Consider the following 25,013-nt stretch of genomic DNA (forward strand, 5'->3'; position numbering starts at 1 on the left):
CCATGGCCCCGGGCAGGACGCCGGTGAGGATCCACGCAACATGGGCGGCCTCGCGGCGCTCTCCACCCGGCCAACCGGCGGTTGCATGCGCTGCCTTTTCCTCCCCTCCCTTTTATTCCCGGCCCGTGCGTGATTGCATGCACTTTGCTCCTACTTGTGCCTTGAGCTCCCAACGATCTTCTTTCCTTGCTTGCTTGCAACTTGTAGCCGCTACTCCAGCTCCTCAACTAGCGTCGTTCCAGCACTGCGCGATCACATCCCTCGCGGCGCATTCAAGTTCGAAGGGCCGGCTCTTTGGCATTGGTTGCGTCTGTCTGTTTGCTTGCTTGTGTGTCGACCCGGAGTACGTACGTACGTTCATGCCGATCTGTAGTAGTAGTAGTAGTTAGCTGGTGGCCGATCTGGAGCGGAGCACACTGCCGTGTCGACCGGCCATCGAGTTGCTGTAAAGGGGCGCGACGTGACTAGCCAATTATTTGGGTGTCTGAGCTAATCCCGGAGACCTTATTAACGCCGGTTGACTAGCTATAGCTCATCTCTAGACCCGGCACTTGTAGCCACTAGACAGTACTAGACACAGCCAGCTCGCCAAGGACGGCCGGACGATCGACCAACCTCACCACGAACAAGACAAGCGTGCGTACGTAACTTCCATGCAAAGTCAAGCCATCGCTTGCTTTCTTTGGTGTGGTGTGGTGTAGTACTGTTTTCGTGCGTGTCCCGTACGTTGTGCTCGTTTGACTTTGGCGTCAGATCGTGATAAATAAATATATATATGCATGCCACGAACGCCACCACGGAGAAAAACACTCGTGCATTCATGCATGGAGCTAGTAGGGAAGAGATGAGGAGAGGTTGAGGTTGCAAGCACCGAAACCGCGTCAAGTTTTACTCACTCCTCCTTTCATGCATGGAGTGGTACTACTACTACTACTACTTAACCGTGGATGGATCGATGCCGGCACGGGATTGGGCCGTGCGGGTCCAGACGCAGGCATTGATGCCCATATTCTTTGTACATTCATGGCGAGTCGATGGAGTCGGGCGGTGAGGCAGAGCCGCGGGATTGGGCGGTGTGGCTCCGGCGGCATGCACCGGGGCAGAGACAGCGGCAGAGGCAGGCAGGCAGGCGGGCATTGATGCGCTCCAGGTTTGCCGGCCACGGAGCCGCGACAGCCGAGCCAGGCTGATTTTCGGGTTTTCATCCTTTTAGTACAAAAGTTGATCGAAATTAAATTCCGGTTTAATGAAAACAAAATTGAATCTTTTTTCTATCGTTAGGGTCCATGACAGTAGGGTACAACAGCTTATCGTCGAAGTCTCTATTGATAGGGGTGCACGTCCTACCATAAAGAATACCCAACTATCGAATACAGTGTGTGTTCATACCTACCGTCCAACACCTTATCGATAGGGTTCTACAATCTACCGTCGAGGAGTTTGACGGTAGGGCTGCGTCACGCTGACGTGAATAAATTTCCTGCCGTTAGAGAATTCGACGATAGACTTGTATACCCTACTGTCATGGACACTGACGGTATGAAAAGGATCGGATTTCAATTTCTTTTCAAACCAGATCATATCTCGATCAACTTTCATAAAAAGGTCAAAATACGAAATTTTGGGCCGAGCCGACCCAAGGTCAGCATTTTGACTACTGAAATAATAATAATGCTGCTGCTGCTGCTGCTGAAGATAATCTGCTCCATTGAAGGCGCCCGTCAGTTGCAACAAGGGGTGGCGTCCAGCGACAAGGCTTCGGTGTACTTTATGCGCACACATACAGAGATAGGGACAGCGAAGAAAGCACGAGGGGCCGTTCTACCACTTCTCCTGTATTGAGGACCATTTGGGTCCGTTTCCATGAACTATAATAAGATGAGACTTGTGTGGAACAAGAGTGAAAAAATCTCTATCTTCTACCCAAATAAATAGACTGCCCTAGGTAGCTGCAATGCTGATGCATGCACCGACGCACAAGATTGGAGGATGGCTGGTGTGGATATGTGGCCCTGGCAGGCAGGCATTCATGCACGCTCCCCAGTTGCCAGCCTCGCAGAGTCGCAGGCCGGCAACGGCAAGGCCTGCTTTGGGTCTGGTTAAGGTAATCGGCGACTCTCATCTACTGTACTGGAGGGATCCCATGAAATTGGTGTTTTCAACTCTTTCATTCTCTTTTTCTTTTTCTTTTTTGAGAATTAACTCTTTCACTCATGTCAACTTCTTTTTTTTCCTTTTTTGAGGGAATGTAAACTTTCTAAACAGGGCTTCATAAGACTGACCGTGGGTTGTCAAAATCTATCTACCTCTGCTTTGTACGGCCCAGGCCTGCAGGCCAAGGCCCAGAAAGAGCCCACTGGAACAAACAGCAACGATTGAAGATGTGAATAAACAGGGAGTGGCATAACATGCAGGCTAAATGGGAAAACATTTCAACATCAAGGGCTTATTTGGCTTGGAAATCACAACAATACCCACGATTTCCGTACAAACTGTTCCGCAGAAACTTATTACTATCACAATCAAATACGTACACCGTATCACCCTTTCAGGTCAAATGCCAAGCGCAGGGCTAACGAACTGAAACAAGAGTCCACGTCTACAGTTCCCGTCGCCGCACCAGTATAATTTTCGTCCAAAACATTGCAGGGATCTTGCTTACAAGTTCGTCTTTGGCTTCGATGCCGGGCTCACGCGCCTGGTCAAGGTCCGCATCGTCACAAACTCCTCCGCGGCAGAGGGGTGAATCCCAACCTGCAAAGCCAGCCAACATGGTACCTCTATTAGAACATGAAAAAACACTGAGATCTGAAGACCTCGTTCTCGTGTGAAGGCAGATCTCTTTCGACTTACAGTGCTGTCGAAGGTCGCCTTGGTAGCTCCAGCCTTGAGCGCAACAGCAATGCCCTGCATTTTTGTCGTTTACAAGCTCAGGCAAATAATACATCGAACGGATAACAGAAAAAAAAATCATCTTGAAAAAAGAACACAAGAATACCACGAATGCTTATACCTGCATAATTTCAGCTGCATCTGGTCCACACATGGCTGCACCGAGTACCTTATCGGTCTCAGCATCAACCACCAGTTTCATGATAGACTTCTCTTGACGTCTTTAAGACAAAAACAAAAACAAAATCAGAAACCTTCCCCACGAGAACAAGGAACTCAATATGGAACATAATGTTGATAGAGTGCAGTGGTGCACAAACCAATGAAGACACCGATATATCTCTTAATGAGCACACAAGGGTGAAAGGTGGAACTACTGCAAAACAGATAATCTCACGATACATAAGATACTTACTTGGATATGCTGTTCTTCATTGGATTGAAACTTGATGTGTAAACAAGAAGATCATTCTTGGCTTCCGCCAAAGCCTCTTGTTCGCTAAGACCCACGACAGATAGCGGCGGAATACTAATTTGACAAAACATAATCTCATATTATAACACTGAGGGAATAATAAAGCAATAAGTAGTACATTTGAAAAACCGTAGAAGCTGGTAGTATAGCAGAGGTTTTTAGGGGTAAATGACAACATGTTTCATTAACACAAAAGGAGCTATCCTGTCATTAATAGACTCTCTAACTGTAGTGACAAGAACAAAGTTCGGAACCACATGTTTCTCAGAGAAAACCTTGAAACTAAGTGCTAAACCCAAGTATAAAATAAGTAACTTTAACTAAGTTAAGGTAATTACTTACCAGAAAACAGCACAAGGTACATCTTTATAATCAGGCTTAACTGTCTGGCCACCAAACACAGTTTTCTGCAACGAAAAGATAGGGAAGATATATAGTGCTGATTTTAAATACAAAGAAGGACAACAAGCAGAACTACCAGAACCAGTTACTGTGAAGGGATTACAAACAACAGCTGTCACTTACAGCAAAGCAAGTAGCCTCCATCAGAGCAACAGGTGTTAGGTTAATCCGATTCGTCACATCGCCAACAGCCCATATATTTGGAACTGATGTACGGGAGTATTCATCAACCTAAACAGACGTGAAGTCAAAATTAACAACTGTATTATTAAGGGTGCCAAAAGTATACTATCCAGAAATTAATAGCAAATCCAGTGCATAATATGTACACGAACCCAATCAACCTAAACAGACATGAAGTCAAAATTAACAAATTGTATTATTCAGAATGCCTGAAGTACACAGTGCATAAATTAACAGCACATACAGTGCAGAATATGGACGCAGACCCAAGTTCACAGGTGGGTTTGTCAGGGTAGAGATAGAAATATGAGGAGTAAATACTATTTTGGATTGCCAGAGTAGACAATGCAGAAATTAATAGCATGCCCGGTGCATAATATGAGCACAGGCCCAAGTCCACAAGTGGGTTTCTCAGGGCAGAAACAGAAATATGAGAAGTAAATTTCAGATGTAAGAATATAAAATATCACCTAGGAGGTACAGAAATGGCGAATAAAGAAGATATACCTTGATGGCTCCTATTTGATCAACCTCAACACCTACAGCTTCCAAGTTCAGCCTATTGGAGTTCGGCGCACGACCTTACACAAATTAAAAACCAGGCATAAGAATAATTCTGAACTTGCATATTCAATGCAAAATAAATATTACACTCTAAACAGAGCAAGGAAATCAGAAGTGTCTGATTCTTCCACATCCAGACACTATGTGACAAACAAATAAGTGAATAGTTATCTTTTTAAAATATAAATCAGTACAAGTTTCAGAATACAGTATAATTGTTTGCTGTACAGACACAAGTAACCAGGAGGTGTCAGGCTGTCCCTTTATTGATTGCATGGTGTGAACAAATGCTTAGATGGAACAGATAAACTTAGTGTCAATACAAACAAACAAAATATGGTAATTACCTGTAGCAAAAAGAACAACATCTGCAATGAGCTCATCCCCCTTATCTGTCACAACTTTAATGCCATCGGCTGTTTTACTCAACTGGTTCACATAAATGAAATTGATCAAGACAAACTGCAGCTTGAACATGAGGAAAGCGAACTGAACTTTATGAAATTAGCATAAATCACCTCAGTCAAATTTGTCCCTGGATGCAATCGGATTCCCCTTCCTTCAAGGTTACTTGCAACAACTGTTCTCATCTCATCATCAAAACCCCTGCAAGTGCCAATGTATTGTTACATTCACCTTTCTATCAGATACTAATGTTTGGAGAACTCCGTGGCATGAAACATACTCACTCCCTCCGTACTAAAGTTAAGACACTTATTTGGGACGGAGGGAGTATAAGAATTTAGAATACTAAATGCCAATGACAGAATTTATTTTTTACGCAGACGTGTTATAAAATTATAATCAGACAAGGAGTCGGGCTCTACAAGAGTCTGCAACAACCTGGGTAGTAACTACTGGCATGAAGATGTCCAAACATCACAGCGCAGGGATTGGGGAGTAGACCACAGGGTTGGGAGGATGAATAAGGAAGATAACAGATTGATTAGTTGTTCTATTATTGCTTGACTGATTATGGGTACATATGTTATCCCTTATACAGGAGGACTGCTTGAGCATAAGTGATAACTTGAAGGATACCAATCCAATCTGTAATCTTATCTCTTTCCTGTTTAAATGAAATTCTATTTATATTTAGATACTTCCTAATGCAATCCATGCACATAACAGGCTCCAAACAATTTGAACAATGTCAATCACTACTTAAATGGAAAAGCTAAAAATCACACCATCCACTTCTCAGTATAATGCTAAACCAATCAAATACATCGCTTGGGTGCCTTTTTACTTTCATGTGCAAGTGGAACATCATAATGGTCAAGGAAACTAAACTGAGTGCCTCAAGAAAATAAGTGACACTTCAGGTAAAAAAAAACATTATACTATCGACTTCAGGCACATTGTAGTGTGAGATAACATCTCTAACTGCACGAACTACATGGAAATCCTTCTGAATTTATGCAGGATATCATTTGGGTAAAGGACCAGAAATTTTGTGCAGTGCCCATGCTGAGAGCAGATCAACCTACATACCTTAGAGGAAGTTCTTTCCTATAAAATAGATCTACTTGAGCACCCAACCCCTTCCAGATAGAAGCAAATTCAACAGCAATATATCTGCAATGATGAGCAAGATGAAAAAGTTGGTTAGGAAGAATTGGCAATAAAAGTAATAACAGTATGGTACAGGGTACCTAAATAAATCTAGAACCATACCCGCCACCAAGAATCACAGCACGTTTCGGTAGCTCCTCCAAACTTAAAGCTTCATCTGAAGTAATAGCCAGCTCCTGCAATTGAATATCCCAATTGGTATAGGTCAGAATGATCAAGAAGAATACAGAAAACAGTGAAATGTAATATTTTGTTTCTTGATAACCCAAAGGCATACGAAGATGGCTAACTAAGCATGTTCCAAACTGAAAGAATTATTCATGTGAAGCACTAAGTCAAGACAATCACAGTAAGCAAGTCAGATGAGAGAAACTTTCTGAAACCAAAGGGACACGGGCAGAATAAAACCAAGGAGCTAAGGAAACATGTTAGCACTAACATCACCCAGTAATAGAAGTAACATAAAAAATTCTCAAGGGAAACTTCCCAGACCTTTCCAGGAATGTTGACCAGAGTTGCTCGGCTGCCAGTTGCAATCAATATGTGCTTCGTCGTGTGCCTTTGCTTTGAACCATCTGGCTGGGTAACTTCAACGGTGTGAGCATCAACTATACTTCCTGCTCCTTCGATCATCGTCACACCAGAATTACCAAGGATCCTCTTGTACACTCCGTTTAATCTGACAATTTCTTGAGTCTGTAGGTCAAAGAATAATGATCTTGGGTTGCAGGCATCTACACTTGTGCTGACTATGAACGAAGAATGTGCTCAACCAAGGTGACGTGTCTGACCTTATTTTCCAGCAACTTTTTCCAGTTGTAGTTGATGTCCCCGTTGATTTCCCACCCGAAATTACTGGCGTCCTGCACTCGTCACACAAGTAACGAAAATAAGCACACCAGAACTTTGATCCCAACGCAGATTACAACAAGCTCCAGAATAAAAGAACTGTTGGATTTGATGACAGCAGCTACAATATAGTTTGCTATAGCTTAATGTGCAGCAAGAGTCTGACAGTTTGGTCAACCGAGGAAGCAATACTGTGTTTCACAAATAAAAGACGTTGTACTAGCATTTTTCTGAACCAGATGTATATAGACACGTTTTAGTGCGTTTGTTCACTCGTTTGGTCCGTATGTAGGTGGTCCATATTGAAATGTCGAAAACATCTTATATTTGCGAACGGATGGAGTACTTGACAGGGCCTAAACATGGATGGTTGTGGAAACAACAACAACAACAACTACTACACAGTTAGCTTGCATATAAGACGGTAGTACAAGGCCACTCACATCGAATTCACCCCGGAAAGACGCCCCGTAGACGAGTATCTTCTTGGGGACGCAGCCACGTATCACGCACCTGAAGGCAGCGAGCACACATAGATAGAAAGATTCAGAAACGTAGTTCCAGCGACAGAGATGCAGAGAAGGGAAAGTAGCTCGGGATTGTGCGCTCACGTCCCGCCGTGGCCGCCCAGCCACTCGGAGCTGATGGGGTGGAACGGGAGCTCGCAGATCGCAACCTGAAGAAAAAATCAGCTCGGAGTTCAACCAACCGAATCTCAGCTGAACAGGTCCAACTTCCTGACAAACCGCAGCATGTGGGAGGAGGAGGAGGAGGGGCGCAGACCTTGGCCCCGAAGCCCGCGGCGGTGCGGGAGCCGCGAACGCCGCCGCTGCCGGCGCCGATGACGAAGAGGTCGTAGTCGTAGCTCCCGCCGTCGTCTGCGGCGGCGACGGGCGCCTCCCCGTCCTTGAGCACCTTCCGCGCCATGGCCGAACGGAACTCCGGTCAGCCCCGGAACCCTAGGACGACGACGGCCTGGGTGGATGGCAGGATGGATCCCGGAGCAGAGCTGGTGCGGTGCGGCTAAGCTGTAGTGCGGGATCAGCGGCGGATGGATGGATGGATCTTTTATGTACGGAGACGAGGAAGGAAGGATCGGAAAGCTTTTCTCCCCTCGGGTCATTAAATTCGTTTCCTGAGAGGAGACGTGGAGCCGGCCCACTTCGCGTCGCTCGCCTCCGGTCCTCCACGGCTCCACGAGGATTATTAGCCAAAGTATCTCAACTTTTTTTTTTCCGCGGCTGCTACGGATAGAGACCAGTCGATTCCCAGCCATTAGATGCGTTTTACGCAGACGTCGGATCTGATCACCCCGAGCAACGACCGTTCGTCGTGGTGAAGCTCCATTGCAGCGCGGGTGGAGCTTCATTACAGATCGGATGCTGCATCACAGATCTTGGCGTCGCCGGTGAAGCTCCATTGCAACCGCCGGTGAAGCTTTATTGCAGCTCTTGGCGTCGTCGATGAAGCTTCATTGCAACCGCTGGTGAAGCTTCATTGCAGCGCGACATTGGCGCGGGGGTGCTCCAACGCAGCACCGACGATCCATCGCAGCTCCGGCGATGCTTCGTTGCAGCGTGAACTCCTGCACGACGGCGCTCCAGCGCAGCACCGACGGCCCATCGCAGCTCCGGCGATGCTTCATTGGAGCGTGAACTCCTGCACGACGGCGCTCCAACGCAGCATCGAAGGCCCACCGCACCTCCGGCGATGCTTCACTGGATCTGGAGCGCAACAATGACGGCGCAGCGAATGGCAACTGTTGTGGTGAGGTCGAGGGAGCCCCTGCCGCTCCCATCGTCGGCGCACTTTAGCACCTCCGACAGCGCGGCTCCCCCCAACCCCGTCGGTGACGCGCTGGACGGCCGCCCCATCGGATCAACCGATTCCCCATATGGGAAGAAACGAGTGGTGGAGTGGGTGAGGGATGGAGGAACGAGGAAGACGATCAGGGTGTGAAGAGGATAAGGCTGGGATGTGGTGTGCGGGCCTCGTGCAGAGCACGTGTCGCCAGCAGAGAGCGGCTTACGGGGGGGGAGAGATCAGCCGGTTTTATTTAAATGTTTTCCTTTTTTCAACACAATATAAACGCAAACGTTTATATACATGAGTACATATGTATATCATATTTTTATGAGCATCTTCGAAAGACTGAACCAACACATCATTTTAAAATTTACAAAATTATCGTAGGCACCTTATCATCGACGGAAACTTCTCCACACTAAATGTGCATCGTCGAAAATCCTAAATTAAACACAGAAATAAATACGAGTATGAGGACTTAAATCCTTATGGATCGGAGACATCACATTTCCTCTAACCATTCATTCGCGCATTGGACTTCTAAAGGTTTAGTACTGTAGTACAGTTTGGAAAAGAAAAAAAACATCTCAATTCAGTGCATAATCGCGCGTGTTTACATCAGCAGTGACGGGTCACAGGAGAGAGGCATCAGCAGTGACATAGCCGTCTCATTGGATCTCCTGCCATCCTGTGGGGGTGACGTGTTCAGGCGGCCGGTGAACCAACAGCCACGATTTTGTTGTACTCGAACCAAGACTCGATCGATTTTGAAGAAAAAAAAGCAACCATTGTTCTTTGCTCGAAACAGAGATAAAATCTTATTAATAAAGAAAAAAAAAGTTTTAACAAGGTTCTTAGCAGCCCCATCACACCACGAATAGATTACTCTGGCAGCTTGAGTAAACTCAAATGCTTCGTCCCTGTCCGGTTATTGACATGACCGTTCTTTATGCGGGCAACGGTTATTTTTTTTTTTTTGAAAGATCCAGCTGCTGGCTGGCATATATTAAGATAGCAGAAAGCATGACGGGAATACAAAAGGGTGGGATTGATCAAAAGATCAAAAGGACATAACAGGAAAAAAACGTAGAAAAAATACTAAAAATAGGAAAGTCTGGCGCAGACTTTGTACTCCTCACGTAATTTCCCCGAACGGGTGCTCTAGAAAAACTGCTCCAGCTTGCCTCCAAGATTGGAGAGTTGTGGAGATGGAGGTGAATATGCTCGCGGCTCTTGCTGTTTTGTTATGGCCGACGTAGTAGACTTGTTTTCGAACCCCCTCACATTTTTCACGTTCTGCAACTCCCCGGACGTACAGTAAACATTAGGAGCGAGGCCATTTCACCTTTCCTGTACCCACCACGCAGAACCATGCTTCCTGCTGCCAAGCGCGAACCGATGGAACCGTATGTGATGCAGCGCATCGATCCAAGATTTGACGGCAACCAAATTTCAACGGAGAACCTACACTTGAACAACATGCAGTCTGCCGACTCGGAGTCCCCCTCGTAAAGCTAACATAAATCAGGGGCGGAGCCAGGGAATTTGGTCATTGGGTTCGTTTATTCACTCTTTATGAAAACTTGATGCCAATTTATAAAGATCAAAATCTAATTGCAACAGAAAGTATAACATCCGTAAACAATGTAACGAAAAGAAATGTGTATCACACATTACAAATTGTGTTGCAGTAAAAACTGAAGATTCCAAGACATAACAGTTTGATAATTAAAATTGGAGGGTGGCCTGCAAGGTCCCTTCATTAAATATATGTGTCTGATCCCATCTTGTTTATTTAGATTTATTGTGTATTCTGAAGTTCTCTTCCCATCAGCGGATCATAAGGCAATTAATTCATCTAAGTTAATTTTTGTATGAATAGTAAGCTTCAGGAGACTAGCTGCAGTGATATTTGACCCACTTAATTTACCTATCTCTAATGGATGACCTTGATGTGCATGTATCATTATCTGGATCTAATGACTGAATTATCTTCCAAAAATACAGCTTCATAATGTAGATCGATCAAAGTCGAGGCAGAAAAACAAAACCATTAAACTAGGGCAGAAAATACATATCGTACTATGCTATTAAACAAGATGGAACATATACAAGAACGAGGAGATGCCTCAATGTAATCTAATTACCTTAATTTTTGGGCTAGAGTCGTTATCGCTTGTGGCTACCGAGCGCCGAGCAACACGAACAGAGGAGGGTCAAGAGATGGGAACAGGAAAACGAATAAAGAGAGATGAGGCGTCCAGTCGACGCTGTTTGCGTTTTCATTTAGGCTAATCACTCACGATTAGTGCGGGACATGTATTCATTGACGTTTGCTTATGGCTTTTGGGCCCTTTATGTTGTTATCTACGTGACATGATTATTATGGAATGAGCGTCATCTGAAAAAAAAATTATCTAAAAAAAGATAAAAAAATTGATGGGGCCGCGATCACTTTTTACAGGGTTCAAGTGAACCAAACTAGTATCTACATGCACGGACGAGACATATTTTGTTGGGTTCACTTGAACCCAACCCTCATACACTGGCCATCGCTGACATAAATCACAGTTGGTCCATCCTCTTCTCTCCAAACAGCTAGCTTTCCAAATTGTATTCTTGAGGACACGCCAAGCAAAGAATTTACACTTGGGAGGTGCCCAATTGCCTCAAACCGACACCATGACCGCATTGATCGTCCTATGAAACTGAGCCTCGTAGGCAGATGTCTTGAAGTCCTTGATGCTAGTGGTCATCTTCCAAACAATGTCGTCGGCAATGTCATCGCAGAGCTGCACTTGTTCCAGACTTGCCCAAAGGGCACAAAATTGTATTGATAGGTCACGAGTCATGTTAACCTTCCTGAGCCAAGCAAAGTGGTGCAAAGCATCCCACACGGAAAGGTTTGTGCTAGTGGAGATGTCGAAAATCAGGGATACAACATCGCTAGGCTTGCATGCAAGAAGCCACGATGAGTGCCAAATCTTGGCGATCCGGCCATCGCCCAACATAGCGGCGTAGATGAGGTCCATGTCCACCTTATTACAAAGCGTCCCTGGTCGAACACAGGCCCGCTCCGGCTCCTTCAATTCGTACCATGGCCAAGGCAATCGGAGCACCGTAGGTCCAAAATTCTCAAGCCTTCATACTTCTTCGGCCTACGTATCAGATTCAAGCTCATCTTACATTGACCACGGAAATCATATAATGAAGTCGATGTGCCATGTCTCAATCCACTCCCACAATAACATTGGTATAATTACCTGCAAAATAAAAATTGAAATAAATCTATTTTATGTTAATTATCATGGTTTTTTAATGAAAGGGGTTTCTCCCTGCCCCATTATTATTCAATGAAGCAACCAGTCCAACATCATGTTTTAGCACCACTACCCCAAAACTGGACCCAACTAAAGGAAGAAATTGGCCTCGTGGCCTTACATTACTAAAATAGATGCAAACTGCGAGCAGAAGTTCCCTCGACATTAAGCTTAACTCCAGTTAGAACCCAGAGAGCAAAAGCTAAAAAAACACCATAGATCAACGTGTGCACACATCTCGCGATTTTTCAGCAAAGGCTCCATGGGATCTCTGGCTTCATCTCCACGCAATCCGTAGCACCTCCCCACTCCGCTTGTCCAATAGAAGGATGCATCAAAGTAGAAGCATTGCATGTGCATCTGGCGCAGAGAACTTTCCACTTGGCAATAATGCATTTGACACTTCTCCATGTACACTCGTGAAAGCAAAATTCATTCCTCAGTTTCCAAATGCTCCACAAGCAGGCAGCAACAACCAAATTAAGTATGATATTTCCTTTGGGATTATGCCATAAGGCGAAATATCCTCAAATCCAGTAATTTTATTAGTTACAAAAAATTCAGAGACAAAAGTCCCACAACTGTTGAGCAACCACACAATAAAAAAGAATATGTTGGATAGATCCATCCTCCTAGAGAATAGATAGGTTGAATCCTCCACCGATCTGTGTTTTGCCAGATTATCTCGCGTGAGTACCTTATTATACACACACAACCATAGAAAAACATGATTTTTTGGCGGAAAAACAACTTCCCATAATTTTTTACCAGTAGAAGAAACTATAACACCAAAATTAATCTTAGCATAGAAAGATTTGACTCGATAAACACCATTGTGTTCTAGAGTCCAAATAAGAGTATGAGTTTTATAAAAAAAGGGAACTCTCTAATCAACTCAACTAGTTGATTCCAGAGATCTAACCCAGCTCGATGTACACACCTCCTAAAGTTCAATTTAAAGTAAGCCCATCCCACACCTGTGCAATGGTACAATCTGGCGGATTACAAATTTTGAAGAGGTACCAAAATTACACTTTGAAGGAACAATCCCCTACCCATGTATCATACCAAAAGCTAATCCGTTCCCCATTCACCAACTTCCACTTGTAAAATGTTTTGGTGCAACCAAAGCCCATGTGATACTCTTTCAGAAGGTCGAGCATGTCCCCCCCCTCGGCCCAAAAGGTTTTCAAAACAGGATAATAACCATTTAAAACTCCTAGCCTTGTCCATCGAATTTTCCTGAAATAGGGTAGTGTCATCCGCATATTGCCGACTCACCACACCCCCTGAAATAACCTGAGGCAGAAGCCCCACAATCAAACCTTGAGTGGTTGCTTTTTGCAGCATTTTAGTGAAAACATCAACTACCAGATTAAATAAGATAGGAGAAGAAGGATCCCCTTGTTTGAGACCTTTTCCCCCCCACAAAGTGGGGATCTGCAATATCATTAATATTCACACTAAAGGTGCTATTAACTAGATTTTTTTAATCGAGGATATCCACTTGGGACCAAACCCTCTAGAATGGAGCATGTCAAATAAAAATTCCCAGCTAACTCTATCATATGATTTCTCATAGTCAAGTTTTAGAACCAAACCCCGCGTACCACACTTTTTTACCTCATGAATTACCTCATGAGCCATGAAGCTTTCCAAAATAAATCTGCCTTTGATAAAGGTTGTTTGATTCGAAGAAATTAATCTATGTCAAATAGCCTTAGAAAATATTTTAAGACCACAATTACTTAAACTGATAGGCGTGAATTTTTTCATATATTTTGCATCGGCTTCTTTAGGATTAAGCAAAATTAAAGCAAAGTTCAATCTATGCAGGTCTAAAGTACCAGCTTCGAAGTCCCTAACTAGGGCCATAAAATCAGATTTAATAACTTCTCAGAAAGTATGGTAAAACAAGAAGGAAAGCCCAAGTGGGTTAGGTGCCCCATGTGCATAAGACCCAAAGATGGCCTCCTTAATATCTTCTTCAGAAAAAATTCTTTGAAGAAGTTCATTTTTCTACATGAGGGGCCTTTTCTTCTTCCTTCCATAAGGAAGGCCCCAGGCTGACATTATGCTTATGCTCAAAGTCATACATAATTTATTAAAAGAAGTGGCTACTTCTAGCATTACTTTAGTAGTATGCACTGGCCCATTTTCACCATTCAACTGAGAAAGATGGTTCTTTATGTGTCTATGATTGGCTAATGCGTGAAAATAAGCGTTGTTCTTATCCTCATCTTTAATTTTGCAATCTCTCGAGCACTTCCATAAGGCAATTTCTTCATGTTGCCAGATCTGTGTGAGTTCATTTTCAATTTCAATTAGCTTAATCTTCTCTCTCGCATCAAGCTGATCATTTTCAGAAAACACATGAAGAATATCAAACTCTAATAAAAGTTTTTTCTTCTTCTTCTTAATCCCCGCATGTATGATAATACTCCAGCCTTTGATCTTCTTACGAAGAATCCTGGTTTTGTTCATCCAAATGTCAATAACACTACTACGAGAAATAGAAGTATTACAAATGTACGCAACTAGCTTTCTAAACTCAGGGTGGTCAAGCCACCATTTTTCAAAGCGAAAAGGTTTCGGGGAGGTAGCCCTCCGAGCTCCTGTATCAATGATCAACAGGGTGTGGTCACTACCCGCTCTAGGCAGGGCTATCAGAACTGGCATGGGGTAGTGAGCATCCCAAGTGACAGACACAAACACTCGATCAATTTCCGGCAAATATAGGGTTCTCTTGATTGTTACTCCGGGTATAACACCTATTAGCAATGCTAATTTCCATCAAGGGCCATTTGTGTACCCAATCACTAAACTGATAAGTAAACTGCATATTAACCAGTCCATTGTTTTTATCAGCTACACACCTAACCAAATTAAAATAAACTCCTAGAATCACCGGATAGGTAAGCTCAGACACGGTTTCATGTAATTCAACAATAAAGTCCAGTTTCAAATCATTATAAGTAGTACCATAAATTGCGACAAGGTGCCAAATAAATCCATCATTCTTATTTTTAATGGTCACAACAATACAATTTTTTTAGTAACAAATCCTATGATATCAAAGAGATCATTCCTTAATCCCACAAGGATCCCTCCCGCGATGTTGACACCAGGCAGAACATGCCAACTAAAGTCATTCCTGCCTGCAATACTTTTTAAAATATGACCCTCAATACCCTCTCTTTTGGTTTCAAATAAACCAACAAAGTCAACTTGATTATTGTTTAAAAAATCCCCCAAGCACTGTAGTTTACCAGGTTGCCCTAAACCACGTATATTCCAAAAAGCACCAACCATTTAATTTTGAACGGGTGTAATTAGCCAGAAGGATTTCTGTTGATATTAATTAAGGGCTATTGTCCTCTAGATCAGCAACGCCCCCTGGTCTAGCAGGAGAAATATTCCAGTCTCATTAGTGACAGTATCAATGTCAGGATTGACAGAACCTAAGTTATTAGGGAGAACAGTCTGAGGATTATCATCTGCAAATTGAAGGCAACTAAGTTTTTCATCACAAATTAATTCATGTATGATATCATCTTGTTCTACTTTATTATTACCAATGCACAGATCAACCTTTTTAATACTGGAAGCCAGAACACTAGGAGCAATGTTAGCAAACAATTTACTTTTGAAAGTAGATGGAATTTCCAAGTTTTTCTTCTACATATGAGCAACAACTTTGTCCATAATCTTGATATCTCCATGATATCTGGTCTTCAACATGTTGATAAGAATTGGGGCCCAAGTTAATGTTGTTCCAATGTTAGAAACAAGACTTCATCAAATAGGATATGTGGATGAGAGTCAGCCGTAGAAACAACCATCATCTGAACAATTTTACTTGAACTTGCAGAAGCATTAGATTTTGCTCGGGAAGTTTTCTTTGTCAAGTTCATCAATTGCTTCATCTTCACCACCATCTTCCATATCATTTTTGTCAGGGTGTTTTCCTGTATCATCATTGGTATCTTCCACGTGTTCCATGTCAGGGTCCAATTCATCACCATTAGAATCTTCTCCAATCCGGTCAAAACCTTCCACAACGAAGAAAAGAATATAAAGCTTTATTTTATTTATCATGGTTTATGCACGCCATATTATTTGTTGGGAAAATCTATTTAAAAGCGTGCCCATCGTCTCGCTCCGATGCGGCGGATGCACGGCTTCCATGCAGGGTCTATTGTATCCATATATGAGGGCCTGGGTTTATTTTAATCAGATTTTACATGAATCCCTCCCCTGATCTGCTAGTCAGGGAGTAGCTAGGTACTGTGGGTTTTTTAAGGAAAAGGTACTGTAACATGTAAGTGTGTGTGGCGAGCCGCTTCCATGCTTTTCTCCTTACTAGGGCACTCATTGCTTTTTTACATTTTGTCATATACTGCTACAATACATAATCAGGTATAGTTCCCTATACCTGATACTACAATAGTTATTATTGGATAGTAATATGACTACATTTTTATCTCTTAATTCAAAAAATATCTAGAAATTTGTATTACTGATATAATCTAACCAAGACGAAGTTGCTTTTTTAGTCTTTTTATCCTTCAAAAAATCTATAAAAGGACACGTACTCATTAGTCATTAGTGTGTTTTCCCGTGTGATGGTGCAGTACATACACTCGGCATGCTTTATGAAAATAACATGGTAATTTGGTAAAACTAAACCGACAATCAACTAGACAAGTGACGACAAAACATCCTGGCAACAATTGTTCAACATTTTTTATGAAATAAACGAACACTCTATAAAATTAAATGACAAGCGCAGCAAAATAATGTGGTAATTTGTTTTTATAACCAATGATAAACTTTATGAAATAACCGGACACTCTATAGAATTAAATGGCAAGGGTAAGAAAATAATGCGGTACCTAGCTTTTACAAGTAACGACAATCGTTATGAAATAATTGGACACTGTGTAGAATTAAATGGTAAGCACAACAAAATAATATGGTAACTAGTTTTTTCAACCAGTGACAATCTTTATAAAATAACCGGACACTCTGTGGAATTAAATGGCAAGCACAACAAAATAATGATGCAACTAGTTTTTATAACCAATCATAATCTTTAGGAAATAACTGTCCATTAGGTAGAATAAAAATGGCAAGCACAACAAAGCATTTGTGCCAAATGGATTTTATAAAGCATTGACAAGCTTTATGAGACAACTAGGTAGCATTAAAAATGGCAAGCACATCAAAAAAGTTGGGGCAACTGGAGCATTGACAAGCTTTATGAGACAACCATGTAGCATTAAAAATAAAAAGCACATCAAAAACAATTATGGCTACTGGATTTATAAGCATTGACAAGCTTTATGAGACTACATGGCAACTAGGTAGCATTAAAATGACACACACACACACACACAAAAACTGTGGCAACTTGATTTAAAAGCACCAACAAGCTTTATGCGAAACAACATTAAAAAGTATCAAGTAAGTTATTTTTCCCAGACAAGTAAGTGGTTAATAATATGGTAAGTGAGTAAAAAAATGTGGCAACTATGAATAGAAAAAAAACATGACGGAACATATCGACATGAGGTCTAGTTTTGAAGAACTCATCGCGAGAAAGACAATGATGAAAACGGATCATTGATTGAATTAACGGTTTTGTAGATAAAACTTTTTAAATTTCAAACATAAAAAAAAACAATTGATGACATCATTGCATGCACGTATGTTGGAGAGAGGATGAATTAGCCGGTGCATGACAATACATATCGCAAGAAGATGCATGTGATGATGTGCATGCAGTTTATATGTCCTTTTTTTGCCAGTGTTTGTGCATGCATATAGCAGCCACCGCACGGGAATACGTGGTGCGGCACCGCTACCTAGTTGGCTCCTTCTTTGTTTCTTATGTGCAATTGAAAAGGTGGCCAATAAATGTAAGTCCAATGGTTTTCTTAAGCCACTTTTTCGTTGCTACGTGTTACTAGTTTTTTTTTTGCCTACACGCGTAGGCTTGCACACTGTTTGAGATTAAAACTATCTTATTCCATGGGCAATCACAATATATATACAAGGGAACGGACGCGAGCGAAGAGATGTGTCCGTTAGCAGGGGCGTGAGGAAGCGTCGTGACGGTTGCCAAAACAACCGCACTAGAGATTACATAGGGAGGATTATCCCTTTAATTAAGAGAATTAATTAAATCCCAACACTCCCCCTAATCCTTCCTTGTGCTTGTGTTCGACCATCCTCGGAACAATCTCCTCCAAAAACCCTGTGGAAAAAATATGAGGAGTGTAGTGTTTGATATGTTGCTAAAACTCCTTCAAACCCAATGGGAAAAATAAGAAGAAAATGTCGCAACATATAATGGTTATTGTCTCCTTTAACTTAATATGAGAAAACTCATAGAATCAAGAAAACAATAAATGTTGGAATTATGCCCTAGAGGCAATAATAAATGTATAGTTATTATTATAATTCCTGTATCAAGATAATAGTTTATTATCCATGCTATAATTGTATTGAATGAAGACTCATTTACATGTGTGGATACATAGACAAAACACCGTCCCTAGCATGCCTCTAGTTGGCTAGCCAGTTGATCGATGATAGTCAGTGTCTTCTGATTATGAACAAGGTGTTGTTGCTTGATAACTGGATCACGTCATTGGGAGAATCACGTGATGGACTAGACCCAAACTAATAGACGTAGCATGTTGATCGTGTCATTTTGTTGCTAATGTTTTCTACGTGTCAAGTATTTATTCCTATGACCATGAGATCATATAACTCACTGACACCGGAGGAATGCTTTGTGTGTATCAAACATCGCAACATAACTGGGTGACTATAAAGATGCTCTACAGGTATCTCCGAAGGTGTTGGTTGAGTTAGTATGGATCAAGACTGGGATTTGTCACTCCGTGTGACGGAGAGGTATCTCGGGGCCCACTCGGTAATACAACATCACACATAAGCCTTGCAAGCAATGTAACTTAGTGTAAGTTGCGGGATCTTGTATTACGGAACGAGTAAAGAGACTTGCCGGTAAACGAGATTGAAATAGGTATACGAATACCGACGATCGAATCTCGGGCAAGTAACATACCGAAGGACAAAGGGAATGACATACGGGATTATACGAATCCTTGCCACTGAGGTTCAAACGATAAGATCTTCGTAGAATATGTAGGATCCAATATGGGCATCCAGGTCCCGCTATTGGATATTGACCGAGGAGTCTCTCGGGTCATGTCTACATAGTTCTCGAACCCGCAGGGTCTGCACACTTAAGGTTCGACGTTGTTTTATGCGTATTTGAGTTATATGGTTGGTTACCGAATGTTATTCGGAGTCCCGGATGAGATCACGGACGTCACGAGGGTTTCCGGAATGGTCCGGAAACGAAGATTGATATATAGGATGACCTCATTTGATTACCGGAAGGTTTTCGGAGTTACCGGGAATGTACCGAGAATGACGAATGGGTTCCGGGAGTTCACCGGGGGGGGGGGGGGGCAACCCACCCCGGGGAAGCCCATAGGCTTTGGGGAGACACACCAGCCCTTAGTGGGCTGGTGGGACAGCCCCAAGGGGGCCTATGCGCCAAGAAAAGGAAATCAAAGGAAAAAGAAAAAAAAAGAGGGAGGAAGTGGGAAGGGAGGGGGACTCCTCCCACCAAACCAAGTCCAACTCGGTTTGGGGGGGGGGAGTGCTCCCCCCCTTGGCTCGGCCGACCCCTTGAGGGTCCCTTGGACCCCAAGGCAAGGCCCCCCTCCCTCCTCCTACATATATGGAGCTTTTAGGGCAGATTTGAGACGACTTTCTCATGGCTGCCCGACCACATACCTCCATAGTTTTTCCTCTAGATCGCGTTTCTGCGGAGCTCGGGCGGAGCCCTGCTGAGACAAGGTCATCACCAACCTCCAGAGCGCCGTCACGCTGCCGGAGAACTCTTCTACCTCTCCGTCTCTCTTGCTGGATCAAGAAGGCCGAGATCATCGTCGAGCTGTACGTGTGCTGAACGCGGAGGTGCCGTCCGTTCGGTACTAGATCGTGGGACTGATCGCGGGATTGTTCGCGGGGCGGATCAAGGGACGTGAGGACGTTCCACTACATCAACCGCGTTCTCTAACGCTTCTGCTGTATGATCTACAAGGGTACGTAGATCACTCATCCCCTCTCGTAGATGGACATCACCATGATAGGTCTTCGTGCGCGTAGGAATTTTTTTGTTTCCCATGCGACGGTCCCCAACAGTGGCATCATGAGCTAGGTTCATGCGTAGATGTCTTCTCGAGTAGAACATAAAAGTTTTTGTGGGCGGTGATGTGCGTTTTGCTGCCCTCCTTAGTCTTTTCTTGATTCCGCGGTATTGTTGGATTGAAGCGGCTTGGACCGACATTACTCGTACGCTTACGAGCGACTGGTTTCATCGTTACGAGTAACCCCCTTTGCTCAAAGATGACTGGCAAGTGACGGTTTCTCCAACTTTAGTTGAATCGGATTTGACCGAGGAGGTCCATGGATGAGGTTAAATAGCAACTCATATATCTCCATTGTGGTGTTTGCGTAAGTAAGATGCGATCCTACTAGATACCCTTGGTCACCACGTAAAACATGCAACAACAAAATTAGAGGACGTCTAACTTGTTTTTGCAGGGTATGATTGTGATGTGATATGGCCAACGATGTGATGTGATATATTGGATGTATGAGATGATCATGTTGTAACAGAAATATCGACTTGCACGTCGATGGTACGGCAACCGGCAGGAGCCATAGGGTTGTCTTTATACTAACATATGTGCTTGCAGATGCGTTTACTATTTTGCTAGGATGTAGTTTTAGTAGTAATAGCATAAGTAGCACGACAACCCCGATGGCAACACGTTGATGGATGATCATGGTGTGGCGCCGGTGACAAGAAGATCGTGCCGGTGCTTTGGTGATGGAGATCAAGAAGCACGTGATGATGGCCATATCATGTCACTTATGAATTGCATGTGATGTTAATCCTTTTATGCACCTTATTTTTCTTAGAACGACGGTAGCATTATGAGGTGATCTCTCACTAAAATTTCAAGACGAAATTGTGTTCTCCCCGACTGTGCACCGTTGCTACAGTTCGTCGTTTCGAGACACCACGTGATGATCGGGTGTGATAGACTCAACGTTCACATACAACGGGTGCAAAACAGTTGCGCATGCAGAACACTCGGGTTTAGCTTGACGAGCCTAGCATGTGCAGACATGGCCTCGGAACACATGAGACCGAAAGGTTGATCATGAATCATATAGTTGATATGATTAGCATAGGGATGCTTACCACTGAAACTATACTCAACTCACGTGATGATCGGACTTGGGATAGTGTAAGTGGATCATGAACCACTCAAATGACTAGAGAGATGTACTTTTTGAGTGGGAGTTTAGCATATACTTTGATTAAGTTAAACTCTAATTATCTTGAACATAGTCTAAGTCCACTTTGAACATATTTGTGTTGTAGATCATGGCTCACGCAAGTGTCATCCTGAATTTTAATACGTTCCTAGAGAAAGCTAAGTTGAAAGATGATGGAAGCAACTTTGTAGACTGGGCTCGTAATCTTAAGCTAATCTTACAAGCTGGGAAGAAGGATTATGTCCTTAATGCTGCGCTAGGAGATGAACCACCCGCTACGGCTGATCAGGATGTTAAGAACGCTTGGTTAGCGCGTAAGGAGGACTACTCAATAGTTCAATGTGCAGTCTTGTATGGCTTAGAACCGGGACTTCAACGTCGCTTTGAGCGTCATGGAGCATTTGAGATGTTCCAGGAGTTGAAGTTTATCTTTCAGAAGAACGCCCGGATCGAGAGGTATGAGACCTCCGAAAAATTCTATGCTTGCAAGATGGAGGAAAACTCGTCTGTCAGTGAACATGTGCTCAAAATGTCTGGGTACTCAAACCGTCTAGCTGAACTGGGGATTGAACTCCCAGAAGAAGCTATCACTGACAGAATCCTTCAATCACTGCCGCCAAGCTATAAAGGCTTTGTGTTGAACTACAACATGCAAGGGATGAACAAGTCTCCCGGCGAGTTGTTTGCGATGCTGAAAGTCGCAGAGTCTGAACTCCGTAAAGAGCATCAAGTGTTGATGGTGAGCAAGACCACTGGTTTCAAGAGAAACGGCAAAGGCAAGAAGGGCAATTCGAAGAAGAGCGGCAAGCCTGTTGCCAATCCGTCGAAGAAACCCAAGGCTGGACCTAAGACTGAAACAGAGTGCTTCTATTGCAAGGGTATGGGTCACTGGAAGCGCAATTGCCCCAAGTATCTGGCAGATAAGAAGGCGGGCAAAGAAAAATCAGGTATATTTGATATACATGTTATTGATGTGTACTTAACCGGCTCTCGTAGTAGTGCCTGGGTATTCGATACCGGTTCTGTTGCTCACATTTGCAACTCGAAGCAGGAACTACGGAATAGACGAAGGCTGGCGAAAGACGAAGTGACGATGCGCGTAGGAAACGGTTCCAAGGTTGATGCAATCGCCATCGGCACAGTGTCACTTCAGCTACCATCGGGATTAGTGGTGAACTTACATCATTGTTATTTAGTGCCCGCGTTGAGCATGAACATTATATCTGGATCTTGTTTATCGCGAGACGGTTACTCTTTTAAGTCTGAGAATAATGGTTGTTCTATTTCTATGAGTAACATATTTTATGGTCATGCACCGAATATGAGACGATTGTTCATATTGAATCTTGATAGCGATACGCATATACATAACATTGAGACCAAAAGAGTTAGAGTGAACAATGATAGCGCCATATTTTTGTGGCACTGCCGCTTGGGTCATATTGGTGTAAAGCGCATGAAGAAACTCCATGCAGATGGACTTTTGGAGTCACTTGACTTTGATTCACTTGACACGTGTGAACCATGCCTCATGGGCAAGATGACTAAGACTCCGTTCTCCGGAATAATGGAGCGTGCAAGTGACTTGTTGGAAATCATACATACCGATGTGTGTGGTCCAATGAGCGTGGAGGCACGCGGCGGATATCGTTATTTCCTCACCTTCACTGACGATTTAAGTAGATATGGTTATGTCTACTTGATGAAGCACAAGTCTGAGACATTTGAAAAGTTCAAGCAATTTCAGAGTGAAGTGGAAAATCATCGTAACAAGAAGATCAAGTTCCTACGGTCTGATCATGGGGGTGAATATCTGAGTTTCGAGTTTGGTACTCACTTAAAACAATGTGGAATTGTTTCGCAGTTAACACCGCCTGGAACACCACAGCGTAATGGTGTGTCCGAACGTCGAAATCGTACTTTGTTAGAGATGGTGCGATCTATGATGTCTCTTACTGATTTGCCGTTATCATTTTGGGGTTATGCATTAGAAACAGCTGCGTTCACTTTAAATAGGGCACCATCAAAATCCGTTGAGACGACACCATACGAACTGTGGTATGGCAAAAGGCCAAAGTTGTCGTTTCTTAAAGTTTGGGGATGTGATGCTTATGTCAAAAAGCTTCAGCCTGAAAAGCTGGAACCCAAAGCGGAAAAGTGCGTTTTCATAGGTTACCCAAAAGAGACAGTTGGGTACACCTTCTATCTCAAATCCGAGGGCAAAGTGTTTGTTGCTAAGAACGGAACTTTTCTCGAGAAGGAGTTTCTCTCGAGAGAATTGAGTGGGAGGAAGATAGAACTTGACGAGGTTGTCGAACCTCTCATCCCTCTGGATGGTGGCGCAGGGCAAGGGGAAACCTCTGTCATTGCGACGCCGGTTGAGGAGGAAGTTAATGATGATGATCATGAAACTCCAGTTTAAGTTTCTGTTGAACCACGCAGGTCGACGAGATCACGCGCTGCTCCAGAGTGGTACGGTAATCCCGTCTTATCAATCATGTTGTTAGACAAGAAACAATGGTGGGCCCAGATTCCAACAAATGGCTAGAAGCCATGAAATCCGAGATAGGATCCATGTATGAGAACAAAGTGTGGACTTTGGAGATACTGCCTGAGGGCCGCAAGGCTATTCAGAACAAATGGATCTTTAAGAAGAAGACGGACGCTGACGGTAATGTGACCGTTTATAAAGCTCGACTTGTGGCAAAGGGTTTTTCACAAGTTCCAGGAGTTGACTACGATGAGACCTTCTCACCCGTAGCGATGCTTAAGTCCGTCAGAATCATATTGGCAATAGCTGCATTTTTCGATTATGAAATCTGGCAGATGGATGTCAAAATGGCGTTCCTTAACGGTTTTCTTAAGGAAGAGTTGTATATGATGCAACCCGAAGGTTTTGTCGATCCTAAAAATGCTGACAAGGTGTGCAAGCTCCAGCGATCCATTTATGGACTGGTGCAAGCATCTCGGAGTTGGAACAAACGCTTTGATGAGGTGATCAAGGCATTTGGGTTTATACAAGTGGTTGGAGAATCTTGTATTTACAAGAAAGTGAGTGGGAGCTCTGTGGCATTTCTAATATTATATGTGGATGACATATTACTAATTGGAAACAACGTAGAGCTTTTGGAGAGCATAAAAGGTTACTTGAATAAAAGTTTCTCTATGAAGGACCTAGGAGAAGCTGCTTACATTCTAGGCATTAAGATCTATAGGGATAGATCAAAACGCCTGATAGGACTTTCACAAAGCACATACCTTGATAAAGTTTTGAAGAGGTTCAAAATGGAACAGTCCAAGAAAGGGTTCTTGCCAGTGTTACAAGGTACGAGATTGAGTAAGACTCAGTGCCCAGCAACTGATGAAGATAGAGAGCATATGCGCTCCGTCCCCTATGCTTCAGCCATAGGTTCTATCATGTATGCAATGTTGTGCATTAGACCGGATGTTAGCCTGGCCATAAGTATGGCAGGTAGGTTCCAGAGTAATCCAGGAGTGGATCACTGGACAGCGGTCAAGAATATCCTGAAGTACCTGAAAAGGACTAAGGAGAT

At 43.3% G+C, this 25,013-nt stretch overlaps 1 protein-coding gene across 1 annotated transcript; it reads right to left on the bottom strand.

Moving 5' to 3' along the window:
- Positions 1-2,416: 2,416 nt before the first annotated feature.
- LOC123401301 (glutathione reductase, cytosolic) lies at positions 2,417-8,120 on the bottom strand. The gene is made up of 16 exons (XM_045095075.1): positions 7,724-8,120; positions 7,552-7,616; positions 7,384-7,453; positions 6,883-6,954; positions 6,584-6,787; positions 6,194-6,267; positions 6,011-6,094; positions 5,035-5,122; positions 4,864-4,945; positions 4,460-4,533; positions 3,893-4,000; positions 3,710-3,774; positions 3,308-3,421; positions 3,014-3,113; positions 2,854-2,907; positions 2,417-2,754 (listed from the first exon to the last, which is right to left on the bottom strand). The coding sequence occupies exons 1-16, from the start codon at positions 7,865-7,867 to the stop codon at positions 2,659-2,661; spliced, it is 1,494 nt and encodes a 497-aa protein (XP_044951010.1). The 5' UTR covers positions 7,868-8,120; the 3' UTR covers positions 2,417-2,658.
- Positions 8,121-25,013: the final 16,893 nt, after the last annotated feature.

This window comes from Hordeum vulgare, chromosome 6H (assembly GCF_904849725.1).
Source record: "Hordeum vulgare subsp. vulgare chromosome 6H, MorexV3_pseudomolecules_assembly, whole genome shotgun sequence".
Classification (NCBI taxonomy): Eukaryota; Viridiplantae; Streptophyta; class Magnoliopsida; order Poales; family Poaceae; genus Hordeum; species Hordeum vulgare.